This window comes from Athene noctua, chromosome 2 (genome assembly GCF_965140245.1).
Source record: "Athene noctua chromosome 2, bAthNoc1.hap1.1, whole genome shotgun sequence".
NCBI lineage: Eukaryota > Metazoa > Chordata > Aves > Strigiformes > Strigidae > Athene > Athene noctua.
The window spans coordinates 117,611,082-117,635,628 of NC_134038.1; the positions used below are offsets into that span (position 1 = coordinate 117,611,082).

Genomic DNA, 24,547 nt, shown 5'->3' on the forward strand with positions numbered 1-24,547 from the left:
GTTTAGCTATTCACTGGGGCAAAAAAACATTATTTGCAAGACTTTAAATCAGCAACACAATTCTTAAAACTAATTTTATTATGGTATTTTTTATAAATAAATAACGTTAGTATTTAATTGTTTCAACCTGAGATTTTAATTTTTCACCTATCAGTACAGGAAATCTCTTGGCAGCTCTGGAGGCTGTATGAAAATTAAATTTTTTGTTTAATTATAAATTGGCTTTGCTTTAATAGTGGAGGCTTTAATTGAAATATTTTAATTAAGTGCTTGAAGCAACACAATGCCGGCTTTTTGCTGAAGACTAGCTTATCTAACAGTCTGGAGTTTCACATTTATTCAGCTCCTGTGCTGAACATACAGAGTGCTATAAAACCAACTGTAAGTGCTGCTTCTACCTGGCTAATGTCATGTAAAAGACAAACAGCAAGTGAGTTCAACTACACATCTTAGACCATGGTAATGATTTGGGCAATAAAAGGGAGTGGTCAGGATTGTTTAAAAATAATTAGAGTGAGTGAAAGAAAGATAATAGTTGTAGCATCTTGTTCAAAATGTACTGTGATCTCCACAGATACACTTCCTGCCTTCTGGCAAACCTCCCAGGAGGAACAAACAGCAGACAAGAGTATCAGATTGCTCTCTGACGGATGGTCAGACTACGGCAAAACAAAAGCTCCAGCAGGGAATGGTGCTCTCCTTCTCTAGACAGGATAGCCAAATTGAAAGCACTTGGAGGGTTCGTAAGTAGCAGTATCAACACTATTAAGATTTCAGGAGTGTGGGGAGGGGAGGAGGGCTGATTGCATTTTGACAGATTAATTTCCACATTTGAAGCATTCGGAAACAACACAATCTGTCTCTGGAGCCCCTCCTGATGACATTAACAAATAAAGAAATGTGATCTAGAAGTACAGAGGAAACAGAACAGCAGCAGCAGAATCTCATACTTCTAAAACACTATTTATACAAAACCTCTGAAACTTTCTGGAAAGAGGGGTCAGGCAGGTGCTATTATCCTGAAAACATGGACAAGAATAGCAGAACAGTAACACTGATCACCTGCACCAAGTTTATCTGCAAACATCTGCATGACCATTTTGAAAAGCAAGCTATTGTTGTGTTGTGTAAAAAAACCAAGCCACCTAAGTCTTCAAGCACTAACAACTATGGAAACTGCATCTGCAATACAACAAGTGAGTTAAACATTTATATTTCATTGCAGATCACACCAAAAGAGTTACTTGCAGAGAAAATACATGAAAACCCGAAGAGGCAAGGAAGTATTTACAAATGAAAGATACTGAAATATATGCCTGCGTTAACAAGATTTGTGGGGAAGAACGTTCCATGCATTGCAATAACAGGAAGATATTGTTATTAAAAACCAAACCTCTTCCTTTCTACTAGACAGTGCCCTCATTGATCAAAAAAACTAAGACTGAACAGCAGATAACTACAACAAGTTTCCACTGTATTTGACAGCAGATTTATTAAATTACAGGAGAACATAACTGATTCACACAACGTATCTTACCTCCAGCAGAAAACACTTAGGAAGAAAAGGGAGAAGGGCAAGTACTTAGTGCAATTATGTAAAAGAGAGAGACAAAATGTCATTTCAGAACACAAGTAATGGCTGGGTCAAGTAACTAGGTAGAGTAATACTTCCAAATGTAAGAGTGGAGCACTGCAGGGTGTTTCTTGCCCTATTTCTCTCATACTCCTGTACTGTACTGGCTAGTACAATTCATTCTGACTGTCCGAAGAAGAAAAGCCTGCCAACTAATCTTAGAGGCCAAGGGAGAGAGATTAACAGAGGAAATGAGTAGGTCTGGGCTTCAAAAATCCACCTTCTCCAATTTCCTCTTCTTCCATCTACAGTGCATAACCAAGCTGTTATGAAACCACGTGTTGTAGTGATAAAAACCCCTTTTGTTACTTTAAAATCTCTGAGCCAACAACATGGCCAAAATCGTGCCTGAAAGCTGAAGAGGCTTGTCAGAGTTCTCAGGAAAAAAATTTCAGGAAAATTGAGAAATTCTCAGCTGGTAGAGATCACTTTAGCTCCTTTAATCCACATTGCTATGCTGATCCACACCAGCTGAAAATCTGAACCTTCTTTTGTGGTGTGCTATTTTTAAGTAGCTAAACTTCAGCCTTGAGTACAATTGTTCAATCCTGTGATGTGGTCCCGAAAGACAAGTACAGTGCAAGTAAAAGAACCACCACCAACACGTCCCAGTCACTCACCAAACCCTTCATGTGCCTGTCAATTCTTATGAGTGATATCAAATTCCCTACAGCTGTTCCTGAGTCTCTGCTGGGAGCTACAATGATATACAGCAAATCCCCCTAAAGTGGAAGCCTTTCTACTTTCAACATATCCTCCTGTTCAGACCACTTCCGCCACCTGCATTTTCTATTAGTCACCCTTCTGGCCTGTAACATTATCAGTGAGTGAGGCCAAGATGTAACCCTGGCTTTTGTGTCGCATGTTACCAAACCTCTTCTTCCATCACTTACTCTCCCCAAGAAAATGAACTGTAGTATCTCTTCCCATCAAGAAATTTTCTTGGTCTCTATGATGAGAAAAAATTCTCTGGCAGCACCTAGATTTATTTAATCATACAAACCCAAGCTTTGAGCACAAAACTGGGTCTTGTCAGATGGTTGATATCATCTCTCAGACACTCACCAGGGTGACAATGGCACATTCAGCAGTCAGTTGAGCAGCACTGAACAACGTCCGAACAAAGCGGTAAATCTGTTTCTGCTCTGGGTCATGTTTGTCATAGTCTGGTGGCACTTCAGATTTCTAAGGAAGAAATACTTCCAAATAGGTGACTGAAACAAAATGAAGCAGACAGAAAAGAAAGACAGTTCACATGAAAGGGAAGAAGAGGCAGATGAACTTACCGAAAGGGGATGAAGGTTTTCATCAAAAATATCTAAGAGCATTCTTCCATCTGTGTCCCTAAAAAGTATTAAAACCAAAGTAGTGTCATTATCTTGAACACAACAGCAGGCAGATCTCCTAGACACAAGTGTACTGTTAAAACTCCAATACTAGTCATGCTGTGGGGTGCTTAGAAACACCGCAGAAATGTGATTTTCAAATAGAAGTTGGACCTATTCTGCCATAAGGTTCATGTGTAATATGAAATCCATATTACACAGTATGCTAAAATTTTCAGCTTTCAATGCCCAAGACCCACAGCTTTTGTGCTCTCAATCGTGAGGCATTTTGACAGTCTAAGAGGTACTACTATAAGCTTATAATAAAATCCACCCATCTTACTTTTCTTAACTTTGTCACATTAATCCTTGCAATCTTAATCCCTTCTCCTTTACTGTCAACATCACGAACATTTACAAATATGCAACACTTTTTACAGTTATCCTTTAGGTAATACATAAATACTTCACTTTTTATTTGGAAAATCCTATCCTACTAGTTATTTCTGAAAGCAAAAAGGAGTACATACAAAAAAATTCAGACAAAATAATATTCCTACTCACTGGTTTTATTCACTATTTCTCTCTCAAGATCAGCATGGAAGCTGATGCAACTTCACAAGCCTAACATCTAGTACGCAATGTAAGATTTTTGCTGTGTGCAATCCTGGCAGGTACACTAACAATCACAAAAGCAAGTGGTATAACAGTACCAGTTACAACTGGACACTTTCTGGACAGATGCATCCATGTGACCTCCTTATTACAATCCCATCTTTATTTATAGCATCCCTGGCACCCTGGTCACAAGAGTTCTTGAGAGAAACCAATGAACATGTTTTCTAGCTTTACTCAATAGCACATATCTCTCAGAGCATGCAAATGTGAGTTTTACAGCGGATACATGTCTACAAACTGTACTCATTAGCAGCTAACATTTAAATCTTGACATCTGAACATTTTTTCTGCTATAAAGCTTGCTAACCCTGGAAATAAACACTTTTTTAAAAAAAGGACTACCTAAATAAAAACAAAAAATTACTAGAAAATTCCTAATGACCAAGACTTTTACCCCTACATAAAAAGGCTAGTATCTTAATGCAGAAGTAGTCTTACTGCAGTCAGTGCTACAGTAAACTGAAAGGAAAGAACAAACTTCCTGTTTTATTTTTTCATGCCATAGCTGCTGCATGCTATGAAGGCACATTCGATTGCCCTCAAAATATCTATTACACTAAAACAAAAGTTGATATCTATTACACTAAAACAAAAGTTGATAGGTTTTTGTCTTCATTACAACAAATTCACATTGTTATCTTTCAAAAATTAACCATCTATTAATTGCTAAGCATTCTTCATGTTTAGTTTGTTGGCATATATTTTATTTATTCCTTTAGCAAATTCACCAATACTTATGCGTTCCCCTGAAAATAAGATAGGTGTAGTCTTTCACCACTTGTTGAACAGCTAAGCACAACAAAAGCTGCAGAAAACAAATAAATAAAACAATGACAAAAATATATCAGTGACAAATGAAATTATAACTAGAATGTTACAATGAAATGAAGTGTGTGAAATATATGAAGGAATATTCTAGTTCATGTATAGTTTCTAAAAAAACTGAGATTGGTAAGAGTTTGGAATATTAGGAAGCAGTTTAGTTTTAAGTCTACTGTGCAGGATGAAAGGAACAAATAAATACTGTGTGTAAAGAATTTTCTTCTGAGGCAAAGCAGGTGCTTGACTCATTTTTTGTCAAAATCAACCTTGAGTCTATTTAAGAGTTACAGTGGTTCCTTACTCCCCACCCCCTATAACAAACCAAAATCTATCATATACGTCAACAACTTCCTTTTTGCCTATAATGGCAGGAAACAGATCATATGTTTTGCTATTGCTGTTTCAGCAGCAAGTACAACTGAAAGCTGTGACCATGTTGTTCCTCCATTCCTAAATCAGAGACAGCCAAAGACAGAGCAGTCATATGACATCCTTCATTTCAGAGTTGGTAACCAACATACACGAGCCTGCTCCAGCATCACAGCTGAGACCATGTGACCTGAGCATGGCAGAGGGTGCACTGACGATGCACCTCTCCATCCTGGGCAGCTTCAGGGCAGAGAAGCAGCAACCAGTTCTTCCTGAGTAAATCACCTCTCCATCCCAAAAACTAAAGGATGGATAGCAAGTTTCCCAAGAAGATAACATTCAGAATGTATTTACTTTCAAGACACTGATATCTTGGAAAGTTGTCTAAGAGCTTTCAGCAGAGATCAAGCCTAAGTCTTTCTGCCCTTGTGCACTTCTAAAGGTTTCTCTTTAGATGTCAGCCTTGTTTCAAGAAGTGATGGGTCCCAGTGACCTGAAACACAGTCCCACCAGCTTAACTTTAAATTTATGAGTAATTCTTTTTGTTCTAGTCAGACTTCTTACAGTCCAGAAGAAAAAACATGTAAGTGGCTCATTAGATCAAGATCTAAGTCAAGTTCTCTGAAAAGACATTGAAAAATCATGGACACAAAATTCACTTCAAGTATTTATACAATCTCTCCTTAGAAATGTCAGGAAATAGTATTTTATGATACTGTGACATATCATGAGGACAGGGAATTTAAGATACAAAAGCACAATTCAACATGAAGAAAGCTGTTATTTATGAAGTTACTTTTTAAAGAACCTATTTTCTATTCAATTTCAATCAACTTGACTAAGCAGAGATCTAAAACATGCTACACCAGAGGAGATAAGCCAGGTCCTGCTCTGTTTCTGAGGCATCTTGAATTACATCTATTCAGTATCACTCTTACAGTATAATTAATGTTTTTTATTTCAAATCCATTAACATTAACTGATCATTGATTTATACAGTTAACTTTACAAAGGTGTATCTAAAAAAAATAAATCTGAAAGACCTTATTCAGATTTCTCTATATGTAATTGCAACATATGCAATAATGCAGAAGTGCCCAGTGCACATAAAACCGAACACTGAATCACGAAAGTGTTTCAATTCTGAACTGTACTTCCAGATTTTTACAGTACATAATCCTCTCATTTTTATTTTTCTAAGCAAAATAATATATATAAAAATACAAAAGAATATGTTTCTCATTTCTAGCATGTGAGATAAGAAAACTACTACCTAAAAACTTTTTGAAAGAAACAGAGCATGGATTTTTAGGGTTAGAGCAGTTCACTTGTTTTTATTAAAGACATCTTCAGTACAAGATTTCATTAGTCACATACCTGTTTTTGATGTGGTAATATATCGCAAGAGCTACACTGTAAAGAAAAAATATAGAGTTAATACCTCAGGACTGTCAAATTATATTTGTCATATTAACATGCAAATTTAAAACCTAGCACAATGCATGACAAAAAGTATGCTTAACAGCCTGTTTGCTTCTGCTTGCTGTTAGATACAAGGAAAACTGCTGTAAACAGATAATTTTATAATATTGTTATTTATAATAATGAAGCACCTTACAAAAATATTCATATTCTACAAACCAAGTTGCACATAACTTCCATTTAATTCCCTACTCCACTAAAGTCAATGATAAAACTGCTACTGATTTCCAAGGTTGAAGATAAAGCATCAGAGGCACTGGACATTCTCTTTTATTGTTCGCTAATGCTGCCAGGCTAACATGAAATGTTTTAATCACTGTTGGCTTACAATTTTATATTTAAATCCATTAACTTTTGCCTGTTGTTCTATGTAGTTACATACGAGACTCAAATGCCAGGCTCCTACAGTTTTACGGCATCAAGTTACTTATTTTAACTCAGGAAAGACAACTCCCTGAATAACTTACTGCATTATGCACTTCCCATGTTCTCAACCACATGTCAGAGTACATCTGTCCGAAGACAAAAAATGTCCTTATATTCACAGAAAGCTAAGATTTTAATTACATATACAACTAACTGATTTCATTCACATTTGAGACTAAAGAAACTTAAGATATGGCTTCTCATGGTTATTCTCCAGTTTCCAACTCACAACTCCAGCTTTATCGAAGGACGTATGCTTTACTCATGACAGAGCTTTATTGAGGGATAAGGCAGAACCAGCACCCTCCCTACTTGTTCCAGCAGCATAAAACCCAGTCAAACCTCAAAGGGAAGGAGAAGGAAGTTCACTGATTCTATTTGTTGATAACCTGTCTTGTCAGTGATTCACTGTAAGGAGTTTATGTTTTATACTGATGCAAAATTCCCCCCCCCTTTTTCCATAAAAGGACTTTTAAAGAGTCAGTTGGTTGTTCTGTAATTTATTACAGAATTTCTACATGAAAACTGACATGCTATGTGTTAGGGAAAGAGGAAAAAAAATGTTGGAACTACTCCTTTAGTAGAATTTTAAATTATTTCAAGGTAGGGTTTTTTTGGTGGGGGGGTGGGGGGGGCATGGTAGTGTTTGTTTGGGGTTTTTTGTGGTTTCGGTTTTGCACAGCCATATAGTGGATAATACCTTTCTTATTTGAAATCAAATATATTTTGCTATGTATGAGCATTTAGCTTTTACCTGTCTGCCTTCTAAGTTTCTGGATCATAAATGCTTTTTACATTTGATTTTTTTCTACAGATACTTTAAAGGACACAGTCCTCACTGAACACAAAAGGCACATTTTTGAATCAATTTAATTTTACTGAAAGCTATTCACAAAATAAATGTCCTAATATTTAATTTTAAGCTATGCCCCTAGGAACACAGTTGCAGCTCTAGTTCACTACGAAAGCAGAATAAAGAATCTGTGCAGAGCTCTGCTCAGTGCCTCTATGGTTGATTTTGTAACAAAATGTCAAATTAAGTTGAGAAAACATTTACTATTTAGAAATCTGTATCTAAATCTGAAAATCTTTCAGAGTTCCAATAGATTAACTCAGATCCAAGTTTCATTCTGCTTTTCATACACCGGTTCAGCTAGCACTCAGTGTGCAGGAAAGCAACTTATAGAGGTTTCCATCACCCTACCCTGGCCACCCCGCTGATGCTGCAGATCTCCAGGAGATACACTAACATTTTAAACGCACCAGGGCGTAACATGACCCAAAATAAATCAACGAGCCACCACCTTGCCCCCCACCAGCTTGTCTTTCTGTCTTCTCTTTCACAAGGCTGCTGCTGGCCACCATGGCCTGCTGAAAACACTTCTTGGCTGCTGCGGCCAGCTGCACCCATCTCTTCTTTTCACAAGCAGTCTCAGTTCTGATACAAAGAGGGACCTGAAATCTGCCCAAAAGGCTGCCCTTACAAAAATCTGCATGGAAAGGATTTTAGAGCAGAAGAGTATGAGATTCCAGGAGTTAAAAAAACCCCAACTCAAAAAGCCTTCTTTCAGTGTTCATCCGAATTATTTTTAAGTTACTAATTAAAGAAACTTGAGGAAAAACAAGACTGTATTTCAGGCAGAAATAACTGATGAGGAATTAGGTGTCAGTCTGACAGCAAATTCCTTCTCCACTCCCCTCTTTTTTCCTTAAACAAAAAAAATAAGAACATGTTTTAGTGACTACCAACATTACCAACTCCTTTGGACATGCTAGTCTATTTGTCTCTCATGTAAGCATCAATGTAGCACAGGTTTTGTCTTAATAAAGTTTTGCATTTGAGTACATCAAAGTAACCATCCTACAATCAACTCAAGAGAGTATATCAGCAATCATAATAAAACAACAGCATAAAATGCCTGAGCATTTGTTCTCTCATTTTTTCCCCTTACTGTACAAAATGTAAAGAACAATACTCTACAAATATCAATTTGATTTCTTTCCAAATGTAAAAAGGCCCCAGTGAAACCTGAAATTATCATCTGAGATGTCACTCATGGGTAAGCCCATGTGCACACCACATACAAAACACCCCACTGCTGTGTAATAAACTGTCAGTGCCCTTATACTCAATAAGCAAATGAATCTGAAGACAACTAATTTGCATTTCAACCATAAAACTGGAAAAAAGGCTTAGCAAATAAGCATTTTTCTCATGAACAGAAAAGAGTTCTTCAATTTCAGATAATTCCAAAATTCTGAATAAACAAGTACCCAAATAAATTTTGAAGGACTCTTCCAAAGCAAGTACCCAGTTGAATGACGAAGCACAAGGATTTCAGCTGCTGGAATCTGAGATCCTTAATTGCTGCCTTCTGTTGAGATATGCAGTATTAGGTCTGTGCAGAATCAACCTCCTAGAATAAGAGTGATACCCTTTGCTCATATTATTCACTGCCTCTGGAGCATGACTGGATTAAATAAAATTACTACTTCAAAAACCAAAGCCTTTGAAGCTTGCTCAGTAATAGTGCAGAAATATGTGTATATATAAATATATATAAATAAAATGTAGGTTCTAGCAAAAAAGGTATTATGAAACCCACCATTTGATGGTATACTTGAGGTTTGGTTGACTGACTGTGCTGTCGTCCAGGAAAATAGTGGAGCAGGAACTGTACTTCCTTCTTAACTGCCCAGGAGGATGCTATGAAAAACATGTAAAAGAACAATGGCAATTATGTAACACCAAAGCATTTTTCTGAGGAGATGTAAGAATTTAGAAAAAACTCATTACTCTGTCTCTCACAATGACACATACAGTAATGTGATCATATTTTGAAGCAGTTCAGAAAGTTCAGAAATAATTACCAGTGCAAAAGTCACTACAAACCCTGCCTGAGCCTTGACTAATGCTTTCAAGTCCCAACCTCCCCTCCATCCCTCCTTCCCCAAAACCATGCAAAAATTTTTGTGCAGAATTACTCAAATACACACACATACATTTGGAAAGCAAAGATGAACAAGACCTATGTTTCTGTCCTTGTTCCAAAAGAGTAAGTGAAGAGTGAAAAAGAAATTGTGTTAACAATGAAGACTGATTTAGAAATGGATACAAAGCCATGCTTGGAGAAAAAAGAATTTAAAAACAACCCAAGCAAACCCTAACAGAATGAAGTAGGGGAAAGAGATCTTTTCAGTAAAACCAGTAAAACCTCTAAAAATTGATAGGGAAAATTCAGAAAAATTTTTGTTGAGCGTGCTTCTCCTTCAGCTGTTCAGAGCAGCCAGCATTCCTCTGGTCTAAAGAGAACAGTTTCATCATAGCAGTTAATAGTTATCCCAATCATTAATGCTCTTTGATTTTATCCGAGCTTATTCTACCTACAGTAATGAATAACTTGACCAAGAACCTGTGTCAAGAATGTTAAGACCAGTGAAATTACATGTTTAACTTAAATATTTAAAATTGTTGGCACATCAACATGGAAATTCTCACTTGCCTTATAATGAATGTTTCCAGCTTTTCAGTGGAGAGACCAATGCCAATACCATTGATGGAATCCACAGGCATTTACCAGCTCAGACCAACTGAGTCTCTAGGCTGCCGTCCTGACTCCTACCTCAGTACATCCTCCCCTGTCTAATTTCCAAAACAGATATTATTACAACTGCCAGCACTCCATCATCTTACTAATGCTGTCTTTTTTACAGGCAGCAGACCTCTTAGCAACATTCATTAGATAGAGAACAAGTACACTCTTGGTAAAACCTACATGTATCTGAGTCGTCTTTCTTTTTTTCCCACCTATGAGTGAAAGAGCATCCAAAGTCTCCTGTTAATTGAAAAAAAATAATATTCTGAAGCTGTTGCAATTGTAGAAACATTATGTTCAAATTATTTGAAAGCTCACCAACAAATTCTATCAAGGTTCCTCACCTGACCAATAAAATTGTAGGCCAAACTGCTTTCCTTGGATGTTAAAATGCTTACTGAGAAAAATGAAAACTATCCCCTCTCAAAGATTCTCCAGAAGTTTGGAAAGGTACTTCATAGTATTTTGGAAGTTCACAATCCATCTATCTTCCAAGCTATTATATGTTAAGCAAGGCAACAACAAACAGAAAATTTAGAAGCACTGGAAGAGCCTCCATCCCCTGCTAGACACAGGAGAAAACATGGCAACGACTGATGAGGAAAAGGCTGAGATGCTTAATGCCTCCTTTGCCTCAATCTTTAATAGCAAGACTAGTTGTACTGAGGGAATCCAGCCTCCTCAGTCAGAAGACAGAGACTGGAAGAATCATCCCCCCACATTCCAGGAGGAGACAGTCAGTGACCTGATGCATCACACGGACACACACACATCTATGGGACCGGACGGGATACACCCGAGGGTGCTGAAGGAGCTGGCTGGGGTGCTCACCGAGCTGCTTTCCATCATTTACCAGCAGTCCTGGCTGACCAGGGAGGTCCCAGCAGATTGGAAACTGGCCAGTGTGACACCCATATATAGGAAGGATCAGAAGGATGATCTGGGAAATTACAGGCCTGTCAGCCTGACTTCGGTGCCTGGGAAGCTGATGGAGCAGCTCATCCTGAGTGCCATCACACAACACATGCGGGACAACCAGATGCTCAGGCCCAGTCAGCCTGGGTTTATGAAAGGCAGGTCCTGCCTGACAAACCTGATCTCCTTCTACGACAGGGCGACCTGCTTATTGGGTGAGGGAAAGGCTGTGGATATTGTTTACCTTGACTTTAGTAAGGCCTTTGACACCATTTCCCACAGAATTCTCCTAGCTTGGATGGGCACACGCTTTGCTGGGTAAAAAACTGTCTGGATGGCCGGGCCCAGAGAGTTGTGGTGAACGGAGTTAAATCCGGCTGGTGGCCAGTCACAAGTGGTGTCCCCCAGGGCTCGGTTTTGGAGCCACTCCTGTTTAGTATCTTTATGATGATCTAGACGAGGGGATCGAGTGCACTCTCAGTCAGTTTGCAGCTGACACCAGGTTGGGTGGGAGTGTTGATGTGCTTGAGGGTAGGGAGGCTCTGCAGAGAGACCTGGACAGGCTGGAGCCATGGGCTGAGGCCAACTGGAGGAGTTTCCATAAGGCCAAATGCCGGGGGCTGCCCTTGGGCCACAACAACCCCCAGCAGCGCTACAGGCTTGGGGAGGAGTGGCTGGAGAGCTGCCAGTCAGACAGGGACCTGGGGGGGTTGATTGACAGCCAGCTGAACAGGAGCCAGCAGTGTGCCCAGGGGGCCAAGAAGGCCAATGGCATCCTGGCTTGTGTCAGCAATAGCGTGGCCAGCAGGGACAGGGAAGGGATCTTACCCCTGGACTCGGCACTGGTGAGGCCGCCCCTCGATTCCTGTGTTCAGTTTTGGGCCCCTCACTCCAAAAAGGACATTGAATGACTCGAGCGTGTCCAGAGAAGGGCAACGAAGCTGGTGCAGGGTCTGGAGCACAGGTCGTACGGGGAGCGGCTGAGGGAACTGGGGGTGTTTAGTCTGGAGAAGAGGAGGCTAAGGGGAGACCTCATCGCCCTCTACAGCTACCTGAAAGGAGGCTGCAGAGAGCTGGGGATGAGCCTCTTTAACCAAGTAACAAGTGATAGGACAAGAGGGAATGGCGTCAAGTTGCTCCAGGAAACGTTTAGACAGGATATTAGGAAGTATTTCTTTACAGAATGGGTTGTTGGGCATTGGAATGGGCTGCCCAGGGCAGTGGTAGAGTCCCCATCCCTGGAGGTGTTTAGGAGTTGGGTTGACTTAGCGCTGAGGGATATGGTGTAGTTGAGAACGGTCAGTGTTAGGTTAGTGGTTAGACTGGATAATCTTCAAGGTCTTTTCCAACCTAGATGATTCTGTGAAGCATTTATGTCATAGAATATATTATCCAGCATTGATTTATACAGAGAAATTTACTAAGGGACTGGTGATTTACAGCTTTTATTCTACCACAGTTTAGTTCAAATTTCTGGATTAGTCTGTTGAGTACCTTCCACAGGTGTGATAAAGACAAAGCAACTGAAAACCAGTTGAAAATGAGACTGTTTAGCAGTTAAAGAAAAAAAAAGGAGAGGTACAGACATTTCAGCATCATTTAAAAAAACTGAAAGTTTTAATTCTACATTTTAAGTGTTAACCTGTTCTAAAGGTTTAGATAAACTTTAAGATAAATGGACTGCATTCATTCAAGGCAAGCATGAGTAAAAAACAGAAAACAACTCTGTGGCAACACCACTATCAGATTTAGATTTTCTTATGTAAATAGCACTCTAACATTTGATACATGCCAATAATTAGAGCCACGCACCTTATTTCTGAAACTACCACATCACAGAACTCTCCATGGTTTTCAGCCCACATCACACTTTGTTAGACTTAGAACTTCTCACACTTCTGAAAAATATGTGGTGTCTCATGCCTCATTTTCTGTTCGTAACAACTTGGCAGGAAGGGGTACCTCTCCCAATCTGAAAAATGGTGCCAAGTGTAAACCTACTATCTTGGGTATATACTCACTTTTGGGCCATGTGAATAACTAGCCTATTAGCAGATCAACATTCCCAGCTTCTACTCTGATGTCCAACTACAGACATATGGTATGCCAGGTAACAGACTTTCTGTCTTTTCCAAATTACTGGAAAACATCTTTGGTTTCATATTCTAACTTGACTAAGCTGGAAGATATCTAAAGTCCCACAGTTCAGTCAAACAGGCTTTTCTGAACTTCCATAAAATGCTGCACAGGAACCTTCTCAATCCTTGCAAAGGACAAGAGAGGTTACTGAGCATCACCTCAGTATTCAGCACTGTCCGATAGAGAAAACCCTTTCTGTGTCCATTTTAAAAGGGTAAGTCCACACCCAAAATTGTACAGGAGCTTAATGGCTTCACATTTCAAATCTCTTGTAGTTAACCACAAAAATCTTCCACTTACACAAGTTAGAGAGGCTCTAAGCAAGCAGGGGAAAAAAAAATAAAAATCAGAAGAGCTGAGAAAGAATGTGGAGCCTGTGCAGAAATTAGCCAAATCCTCTAACATCAACAGGATCCTTCTCAGGTTCTGTCCCACCATTAAGGCTGACATAGGGAAAAGATTGATACAAGTCCTTTTGTAAATCTTCATATGCAAACATAACAGTGAGTATAGGACACATATGGAGCTTTAACAATCTCTGTTATTACAAATATTTACAAATTAAAAGCATCTCACTGATATGAAGTGGAAGTCACTTTAGATGTACTTTAATTTGCAATAGTAATATTTTTGAAGAAAAGTTGAGATTCAGTAGATGTCACGCTTCTCAACTTCAGCAAGACTTCTGACTTCATTTCACGTCAAACAAGAAAAACATGGCAGGTAAAAACGATTCATAAAACTATACTCTCTGGTTACCCAGGGATCACTTTCAAATTGGAAGGTTGAAGTAAGGGACATTCCACAGATGTCTGGTCTGAGCAGTAACTTTGATAACAGAATCAAGGTATTTTTTACTGAATTTGCAGCTGGCATTAACTTGCAGAGGACTGTTATAAAAAAAAGTCATCATATAGGATTTATAGTTACCATGTATACAGTAGGGTAGAGCACCCTTCCACTCTGCTCAGATAGAATTTTATGTCCAGTTTTGACCATTGTATTTCAAGAAAGATGAACAGATTTCAGAGAGTCAGGAGGAGAGAACAGCAAGATTAATCAGCGGTTTGAAAAACCTCATTTAAGAGGAAAAATTGAAAGACTGGAGAGGTTTTTTCTCCAGGAACAAAGCAACAATAAACGGCCATAAGTCATGCTGAAGGGAGTTCCAAAGAAGAGAATGTTGTTCTCCATGACCATTGTAGACGGGATAAGAAAGAGCAGGCTTATATTGAAACTAGGGAAAATTAAGATTGGACATGAAAGTGTGTGGAGAGGTGATGGCAAAAAAATCACTCCAAACCACCACATTTTGCTAGTATCAGGGATAGCTTGAGTGACTGAAGCAGTGATAGCATCTCCACTTACTGCAAGTTGTAAAGAAGAGGTAAAACAAGCATATGCCAGGAACAGCTTAGATGCATAATTCTGCTTTTAGGCAAGAAACCAGACTAAATTCTGGGTGAATTTTTTATTATTCTGTGATATCTTTTGGTGGAGAGGATCTGCAGCTCTTTACTCTGAAGGCAGTTGTTATTTTTCTCATTTCAACTGAAGACATTCATTGAGAAATACTGACATTATAGGCTACAAGCAACACATAATAGCTGTTTTATAGAATTTCTTTCTTTACAGGAAAAGATATGTAACGGAAAAAATTGCATTATAACTTGCTAAGCTTTTACATGTGTTATAGAACAAGCTCTAAGAGATCAAGATTCAATGTACTTCCATTTATGCCAGGTGTTTCTAGCTCTTAAAAATTAAACCTAAATTTATGGGGAAAGGGGAAGCATTACTATTTATTTTATTTAAATGGTCATTTCAGGGTGGTTTTGGGTAGGAACATCTAACAAACAGGTGCATACTGACCAAAACCCACACTCAGAATTGATCAGAAGGGGTACCAGCCAGCTCTGCCCTGGAAGCTCTTTAGCAAAACTAGTATGGCACTCTGCCCTAATGCTCAGCGGGATTTGTTCATTTGGGCACAACACTTCCCTAATGAAGCTATACAGCTTTTGTACCAGAGCTGGCCTTCAGTCAGTCGGCTTCCAGTTTGGCAGAGGAGCTTCAGTGTTTTTCAGTGTTCTTTTGCACTTGTCCATCAGAAGATAATTTGCAGCTTCTGCCCTAAATAATGACAGTACTGTCTCTTCCATCAAACCAGGTATAAGTTACTGCATGATTTTACAAGATATTATTGAATTGTATTTCCCCCCACGGAAAAACTGAGGCCCTCTTGCACCCGTCTGTGGAAACATGCCCATTAGCTTCCAGGCAGTAGATGCTGGCCAAAATGCTAACAGGCAGAACTGGCAGATAGAAGTACACATGAAGCCAAATTACAACCGCAAGCAAAAATCCTAGGACTGCTTCTGACTTGGAAAAGGGAGGTTCCTATCTTAGGGATCTTCTATTGCTTCAGGACATGAATTAGTTCTGACAACATTTTTCACAGAGGAAACATGATTTTACAGGTCAACAAAGTGCTTCCAAAATCAGGCAAGCCATGCAACATTCTGCACAGCTCTGCAAAGCTCTGCATTTATTTTAATCTTGAATAATTTGATACTACATCACAATAGTCTACATTTAGTGGCTAGATATGGATATATTCACCTGAGAAAGATCTACAGGATATCACACCATTCTATGCTTACCTTTCTCTGCCAACACCCACAATTAAAACAGATCCAGTCCCATCACTCTTAAGTAATACCCGTAAATCATCAGTCAATGATATGATTCAACCTTGTCCTCAGTTGACTAGTTTCACCAATGTTTGATAATCCTTAGACTGGATTTGTACTTGCAAGTTTTTTGCTGTCAAAGCTTGTCCTTACTCATGTCAACTATGGAAAACTATGTCAGTGTACCACTGAGCTCTTGGGGGGCTCACAACCGCTTGTAAACCTCTACAGCACACACAGGTCCTACTTAACCACTGATAAAGCACTCTGCTTTACACACCTGAAAGATTAAATATTTGAACACTAAAAGCAGCTCAAAGGCTTATATTTACATAGCATTTAATTACTAGCGTTGTTAAATTTGACCCAAGAGACTTTATAGGCTCCCAGCACAGCACGTATTGTACAGCAACCTTACAAAAGAACTCCCCTGCATGCTCTCATTCTACCCAAGAAGTTAATTTTGTTCCTCCCTCTACAAAAGTTTGTCACTTCATATAACTTAAGGCTGATAGGAGAGGTAAAATTCTTCAACCTGGAGGACACAAAAGCGAGGGGCTGAAAGACAATAGGAAAAAGATTTTCAAACAGTAATTTTAAGTAAGCTGTTAAAGAAAACCTGTTCATTCAAACTTATTGGAAGCCTGAAAAAGCATCTTAAACAGCATCTGTTAAGGATGGCATCAGTACAGGGAAGCTGCTAGATGGGCCAGATGGCCTACAAAGGCCCCTTTGAGACCTGTTTTTTTGTGATCTTGCAATGTAGAGGAGCAAAGACCACATTAAGCAATCTCTAGGAGAGCTTCAAGAGCACCTGAGAAGCCTCTAATCTATCTTCCAGTTTATCTTGTTCTTCTCTGAGTAAGGAATGTTAATTAAAATATCTTAAGGAATCTGGACACAAATTGTAAACCTTTATAATAGCCAGCCTCAGGCATCCACCTAAACCCAACATTTCACATTTTTATGTTATGCTTTGCATTTTTCACTGATTAAATTACTTTTAAGACTATGTTCCCATTTCAGCATGTATTTTATTTACTCTTATAATCACTAGCTCAAAGCGTCTGATTACCAGTCACATGTCCAGTAGTTTTACAATAGGGAAGCAGAGCAGCCTCTTTATCCAATCTGACATGAAAATTTAGGGGCTACATAGGAGAAAATACCATACATCATTTCAAGCATACAAAAAGGCTCACAGAAATTGCCTGTGCCACACTATGTACTAGAGGACCCCTCTGTTCTCTACTAGTCCCCATCAGCAGGACCGCTGCTGGGAAGAAACTTCCCTGATGTGAATTACTACAGTGCCACTTACAGGGAATGAGGTTCTGACATGAATGATGCCCAGGAACTTTTCCCCAGGCTGCTGAAAAATATTTTAGTCTATACACAGATGTTAGCTTTTCTATCTGGAATGATAAAATCAGTATTAGTCTGCTGGGATATGAACATCCAGTTGCCAGGTAGCAGACAGTAGAAGTCATGTCCAGGTCCCTAAATAAGACAATGCTGAAAGGAAGCTGTTGCTACAAGGCTGATGAAGGGTCTCCATCATTAAAAAAGAAAAAAATGTGCAAGAGGTACTACTTCCCTTTATCTTCCTTCCAAAATATTCCAATATGCAAAAAATACTCCTTATTTTTACTGAATATTACCGCTCATAAACACAAATTCACCTTTAAGAGCATATCTTGTCAAGAAGATAAGAAAGTACTTTGGCAAACAGAGCATTTTCATCTTGTCTGAAAGGGAAAATTTTCTAGAAAAACATCATGGAGAAAACAGCTTTTCCCTCTCCTTCCCTGTGAAAAAATAATTACCTAGTACAAAGAACTAGTTACTGCAAACAATAAAAAATTCATTCTTTCTCCACCCATCCCCCCAAAAAACATATCTTCCTGTTTCCTTTTCTTGTACAGACAGATACAGATGCAATCTCTCCTCTCTGAAAAAGGAAACGCCTTCTTTATCCCCCTCAGCAGCTTGACTAAGCAGATTAAAAGACAAGTGCACACTGAAGCAGCATTAAAGCCATAACAAAAAACAATAACTGCCAGTTCAACAGGAAAGGGAAGTAGAGTCTGTTGCAACTCCTTAGAAATTAACATAGGCTGGAAGAAAGCAAACACCAGGTACACCTGTAGGTAGGTAACTTCCAGCACCATCCCCAACTTGTCTGTCTCCCTGTGTTCAGTGGTAACATTGAGAGATGGCAGCTTCTGCACAGCACGCTTTTACCCCCACTTTCATTCCTTCCCCATCCCAAAAGAACAGCAGCTCCTGGCTTCTTCCATCATACCTATGGGCAAGGTGAATTTGAAATGTGGCAACTGCCAGCCCTCATCAAAGCACAATAAATCAAACCAGGAACCCACTATTTATATTTGGGGATCAAAGGAAATTGTTCAGTCAATTAAAAGATTCTACAAAGAAAAGCAAAGCAAGCAAGAAAGGAAAAGAGTAATAGTGTGATCATACTGAGAAAGTGCATTTTTGAATGAGGAAGAGTCATTAATTTTTTTCATAGGTAAGATTTTGAAACTGTATTTATATAAACTACTATTCTCATCCAAAACTACACATAACAAGACAAGCAGTTAAGAAAGAAAAAGCACAGCTTTTCCTGATACTTCTCTTGCTAGCCAGCCACCCTGATCACTTGGGAGATGTTCAACTGTACCTGCAAAATAACCAATAAGATACTGCACAAAAGGATAAAAATATTTTGTTGCTCATGTTGGTTATTCGTCACGGAGAAGACTAAGTATAAAAGACTTATAAAAGAAAAAAAAGATGACATTGTGGAAAAAACATAGAAGAGTGCTGCATTATGGTGAGGAGTTCTTGTAAAAGGAAGACAAAATAATGCTCCAAAACTCATGTCTTCTGACTTGTTTCCTCCAGAGCAGATGTGGGGACCCTGCACTTCACATCAACAAGAGAAGAGATGAATAGCAATAGCTCCTGTTAGAAATGCACTTAGCATGCACTGAAAAACAGTGGAAAAGAACTGATCAACCAATAGAGTATATAAAAAATTTGCTTATTGTTTAAATACTACCCATCATCTGTCACATACAATCTAACTATTTCTTCAAATTCCTTCAAACAAAGCGGTATTAAAAAAAAATTACAATGGTTTCCTGCAGTCTACAAACCTAAAAATGATCACCAGTTTTGTGCATCAGCTTTAGCAGACTGAGTATTTAGGAGGTGTTGAAATACACACTCACAAGTTTGCTGAAGTAACAAATATGACAGGCCACATTTGAAAATACAGATTATCTATGAGTATTGGCTAAAAACCCGACTTGTAAAGACACACACAGAGGAAGCCTTGGTAAGGACATCAGCTTCATAAAGGTTATTTTTAGCTTTGTAATTCAGAAAAAGTACTTTATAAATAGAAAGAAGTCAGATTTAAGGCAGCAGTAAACCTGATTACTGATGGAAGTTGACATTGCTCAGTCAAGGCACTGAATGATACTTAGGGAAAAAAAAAAATGTTAGGAAGAGGTAGAGAGTTTAGGGTATCAACTGCATAAGCTGGTACATTGAGCTCCCAACAACACAACTCCCCAGTGATATGATCACCCTTCCTTTTTCTGCAACAAATCCAGCATTGCCTAAAAATATTTTACACCAAGGCTTGCAACAGTGTGCTTCCAGCAGCATTTATAACAGCATCTTTGTTCAGTCTGTCAGAGGAAACTACTCGCAGTCTGCCTAATGCAGAACACATCATCTACATGACATGAAACAATTCAGGACATATGAGAATTTCATCCATGACACAAGGTGGACTGTCACAGAAATTCTGTTAGTAACTTGTTTTGCAGTATCTAAATATTCTTTTTTTTTTTTAATTGAACACTCCAAGTTCGAGCGTAAAAAGCATGCCAGAAGTTCCAGAACACACATTATTAATTTTACAGGAACCCAGTGCATTAGCTTTACAAGTAATTTTATAACAATACAACTGCACTGCAAATCACCCTCACATGCACTGTAAACAATGGAAATGTTTTACAGGGGAATAGAAGGTGAGTAGCACTGAGAACATCTGCTAACATGTGGGGCCAACTTTAAGGCTTTTATAAGTCTCCACAGTGTCTCATGACTTCTCAAAAATCTTAACTCTTGGGAAACTGAAAATCTCACCTTGCTTTTGAAGGCAGGCAGCAGTTTCAGAAACACTCAGCACAAACTGGTCCTGCCTTCTCACCCCACTCGGTGGCTCATTCCTGCCCCCATGTCGCCCTCCCTTTCTGTGGGTGCAAGCCCTGAAGTGAATCACATTTAGGAGCAGATCCATTTTAGCTTTCAGCCATGTTGAATTTACCTGCATTCGTGCCCTAATCCAGTTTACCTGGAGCCGCACAAACATTCACGCCAGCACCAAGGGATGAAGAGGCTATAAACCACATCTGCTTCTTTCAGCAGCTGTACTGGCTTAAAAATTATTCATAAAATGATGACCTCTATTTCCAGATAGAGAAAGAATTTCTCCCTGCTTCACCCTAAAGGCAAATACCATTTGGGAGATAGGTCTTTCCCCCTCAATTTTACTAAGGCATGACTCCAGATATTTCAGCACAAGGCTTAACATACTGGGAACTTCACTGGTTCCAGGTGCTTCAGTAGTACAGACAATACTAACTGGGGCAAAGTGCCTGCTGCTGTACCCAAAGCAAGCTACAGTGGATTTGCTCTCAGCTTCACTGAGAATTTGATTGAAACAGAAGAGAACTGAACCGAAAAATGTCCGGGGTACACAAGCGTATCAAAATCCCCTCTTCATTCTCAGCATGTACCACATGTCAATCCATATTTACAATGCATCAACACTGGCCAGGCACTTCAGAACTTCTCTGTAAATATCGAATGTTGCAGCTCTCTGTCAAAACAAACTTGCACACAAATGTAATCTGAAGTTTTGAGAGCTTTTGTAATAATTTTAAAAATCACACTAATGTGTGCAGCTCTTTGTCCCAGATAGCAGTTACCTATGTACATTGGTTGTGACTATGATACTATCTTCAAACCAACGGATCTGTTCCACTAACTCAATAGCTGAGACCTATACTTCTGGATCCTGATGCGTAACAGACATTTGAAGCATCAGCACCCTCTCACCAATATGGAAATCATGTGTGATAACTCTTATTTACTGTATAATATAGACAACAAGGAGAAAGCTGCATAGCGAGGCATTTTCACTTACGTGGTTTATATAGAGACTCTTGCGTTTTTCTCTCACTGCAAAAACACAAAATATGATAGAAATATTACATGACTATTTTTCCCGATTAAGCTTCTTATACACCATTTATAACAAACAGAACAGGAGGCTGTCTATGTGCAACATTATAATTGCTTTTGCGCTAACCAAGTATATTCACAGATCAAACACAGAAGAAACATATATCTGTATGCATAAAGGCATTTATGCTCACTAGTGTGGTGATGGATTAAAATTCTCATCCATTTGGGTACTTCACCAGGCATTGTCTGCATGGGAAAGTTAATATGCAGTAAGCTACAGCCCAAGTTAGCAATGGATTAGCCATCCTTCACCAGGTTCTCTGTGTGGGTACTCCTGAGCCACCAATGCCTTCATGCAAGGTACCTTGCTGCAAAGTGGCCTACACTACCTTGCAGGTATGAAAGCACCTAAATAGCTACACCACAGAGTTAGCAAATTCTTATCATAGCTTACTGTGCACTAACTCCCACAGAGGAGCCTTGAAACCATACGCATTACACCACTGCCTTCTATAATGATCAGGTGTAAGCCTGAAACTATTACTCATGTCAGATATGAAAATGAAAACATATTACTTTGGTGAGTATGAACCAGTCACCGCAAGCAAGGGTTGCAAGTCAAAGCCACAATTAGCCAAAATATTCAGAAAGTAAACAGCAACAAGAAGGAAGATAGATATACACAGTCTAATTGTCAGGTAAATGCTTATTACAGCTGATTAAATATATTCTGTTTAATTTTTTAAAGCACTTTCCCAATTAACTCACCCCATAGAGAGCCTGTGGAGCTCTGTTCCAGTGAAAATACCACAGCATTTAGGATACAAGTCTGGAGGCAACTAACACATAAATCAAACTGCAGGACTAAAATAATAATGGTTTCATGCTGTAGGTGATTAAATGCACTTTAGTGCACCATGATTTAAAGCTATGCAACCCAATGCACTTAGCAAAATAAAAGTGTTCATAATGGTGGGATAGCCTGTCCATTCCCTGTTGGATGAGAAGCCATTATTTGTGATTTTTTTTATAAGCAAGCAATCTTACATAAACAAGGCTGTATGTGTGAATACTGTGAAATAATTGTGTTTAATGCAGACATAAAATGAAAAGAAAATAAGAAAAAACTTTTAAAATCCTTACATAATTTTCCTCCCAGGGAGCAGAAAGGAGAATCACACACGACAGATGTTAGCCATGTCACTTAGTACATGCTCAGATCCACAATTATGGACATTGTAAACAGAATTAAACAGGAACAGCAGGAAAATTCTGATTGTCTAGTAAATAGTTAAACTGCTTGAAATCCTGCTAAAACACTGCACTACACTTAAGTTCCACATACTGCTTTTATATCACCAGCAAGGGACATAAGTAATCTAAAGGGAAACAACAAAATGAAGGTAGGTATTCATTTCTAAGAATAGACAAAGTGTTTGTCTAATATTGCATATTGCAATCTACAGGCAGTAAACAATTCTGATAAGGTGCGTGTAAACCTAATAGAGTACATAACTGAAAATTAACACTTATTAACTGTGAAATTTTGAACACAGTTAAGTATATAACAGTGTTTTAATCACAGTTATACCACATAAAAAGTTCTTACGGACAAAAGCCTAAAGACAGCCTGCACATACACTCCAAATTCCATTTTAATCACCTTTTTTTCCCCACCTTATAGTTTTTCTCTTCTGTATTTTCCCTTGTATCCATTATTCAATTCCCCATGAATGTACAATTGTCTGTTTACCAAAGCAAGAATACCATTCACAGCTCATTCCCATTTACAATTTCCAGTCTCCAGAAGAATATATTAATGTATTTATATACACACCCCTCACTTCTCCCAGCTCAAGCAATGCTTGTGCTGCACATTTCTTCTAAGCACTATGTTGAGCTCCTTTCCCCATCTAACAGAAATTCAGTTAGCCTGGATTCTCCGGTGGGGGACTACAAGGCAGCAGCTGTGCTTTTGTGCTTCTGGCCCACTCTGCCATAGTGTAAGGCTCAGCTCTTTCCAGAACATGTACCAATGGGGCATTGGGCAGAGCAGAAAACTCATTTTGCCACAACCGCTCTCTTTTGTGATCACAACCCTCCCTTTTAACAAGGAAAAGACAATTATTGCACAAAGCAAAAAGGCCACTTCTGCCAAGCTCAAATTACTATAAAAAGGTAATTCGATCACTTGGCTTCAGTCAGTTAAAGATGCTTTGCACAGCTCACACAAGCACAGACAGTATGGTCTTCAGCAGACCAGATTGCAGTGTTATAATTAACTGTCATTTTGTAGCATAAAATCCTAACGGCAAGTCCAGGTTTTTGGCTTTCAAGCATGGGGTTTTGATGAAATGAAGCTGAAAAAATTTAGAGTCAGTTTAAACAATTAAACTTCTATTTACTTTCTAACATTTTAAAACCTGAAAGTTGGAATGGAACGCTCCATGAAGAGTGGAGACTGAGATGCTGCCAAACTGTTTTAGTTTTCCTCATTTGAAGGTCAATGACCTGTTCCTATTTCTGCAGGCACTTTCAACTGTTACTGTTGAACTTCTGCAATAGTAGGAAAACCTGTATGCGTGTGTGTTTACGTATGCATGTATTTTTCATTGAGCTCTAACAGAAACTTTCTTTGTGCAATTTCTATAGACTATCTTAATGTTACCTGTATCAGGATTGAAGACAAAATCCTTGAGGATTACATCAATAGAAATATCTCATATTATTAACATATTTGTTAATAATTTCTTTTTGTTTTATCTGAGACAGAAGACTGGTCCTAGTTAACATTAAAGAGTAAGTGCAGCTTACTTCACTTCTATCCACTATAAAAATACAATTTCAAAATCCTCTTTGTCTGAAGCCCATCCTTGCACTGATACTGCAAAATTTAGCCAGTACATTGAATGTTTAAAGCCTAACATAAGTTAGGAGAGGTGGACAGCAGTAAGCCACCTACAGAAAAGATCATTACCAGCACCCTGAAGTAGCAACCGTTGTCCTCCTGCTATTATAAGGAAAGGAAGTTACATTATTGGAGGTTTGGAAACCCTGGCTTAACCACAACCACACACTAAATAGTGCCTGGCTTTTCAGTCACCTAGACCACCCTGTTTACAGGGCAAACTCAGCAAAGAAGGGAGAACTTGCATACAGCATTCACAGAAGTTAAAGACACAAAAGGTGATATTTTTT

At 38.8% G+C, this 24,547-nt stretch overlaps 1 protein-coding gene across 5 annotated transcripts in view; it reads right to left on the bottom strand.

Moving 5' to 3' along the window:
• The window catches only part of CCNY (cyclin Y), a 136,845-nt gene that overhangs the window by 24,485 nt on the left and 87,813 nt on the right, over positions 1–24,547 (bottom strand). For 3 of the 5 annotated variants that reach the window (XM_074899973.1, XM_074899971.1, XM_074899974.1), the window contains 5 exons: positions 21,309–21,343; positions 9,342–9,442; positions 6,205–6,240; positions 2,920–2,977; positions 2,699–2,818 (listed from right to left, as the gene is read on the bottom strand). In XM_074899973.1, the coding sequence (XP_074756074.1) occupies positions 2,699–2,818; positions 2,920–2,977; positions 6,205–6,240; positions 9,342–9,442; positions 21,309–21,343 (350 nt within the window). Of the gene's footprint in view, positions 1–2,698; positions 2,819–2,919; positions 2,978–6,204; positions 6,241–9,341; positions 9,443–21,308; positions 21,344–22,492; positions 22,502–24,547 lie in introns of all 5 variants that reach the window. The other 2 variants (XM_074899972.1, XM_074899975.1) reach the window with 2 other exon arrangements.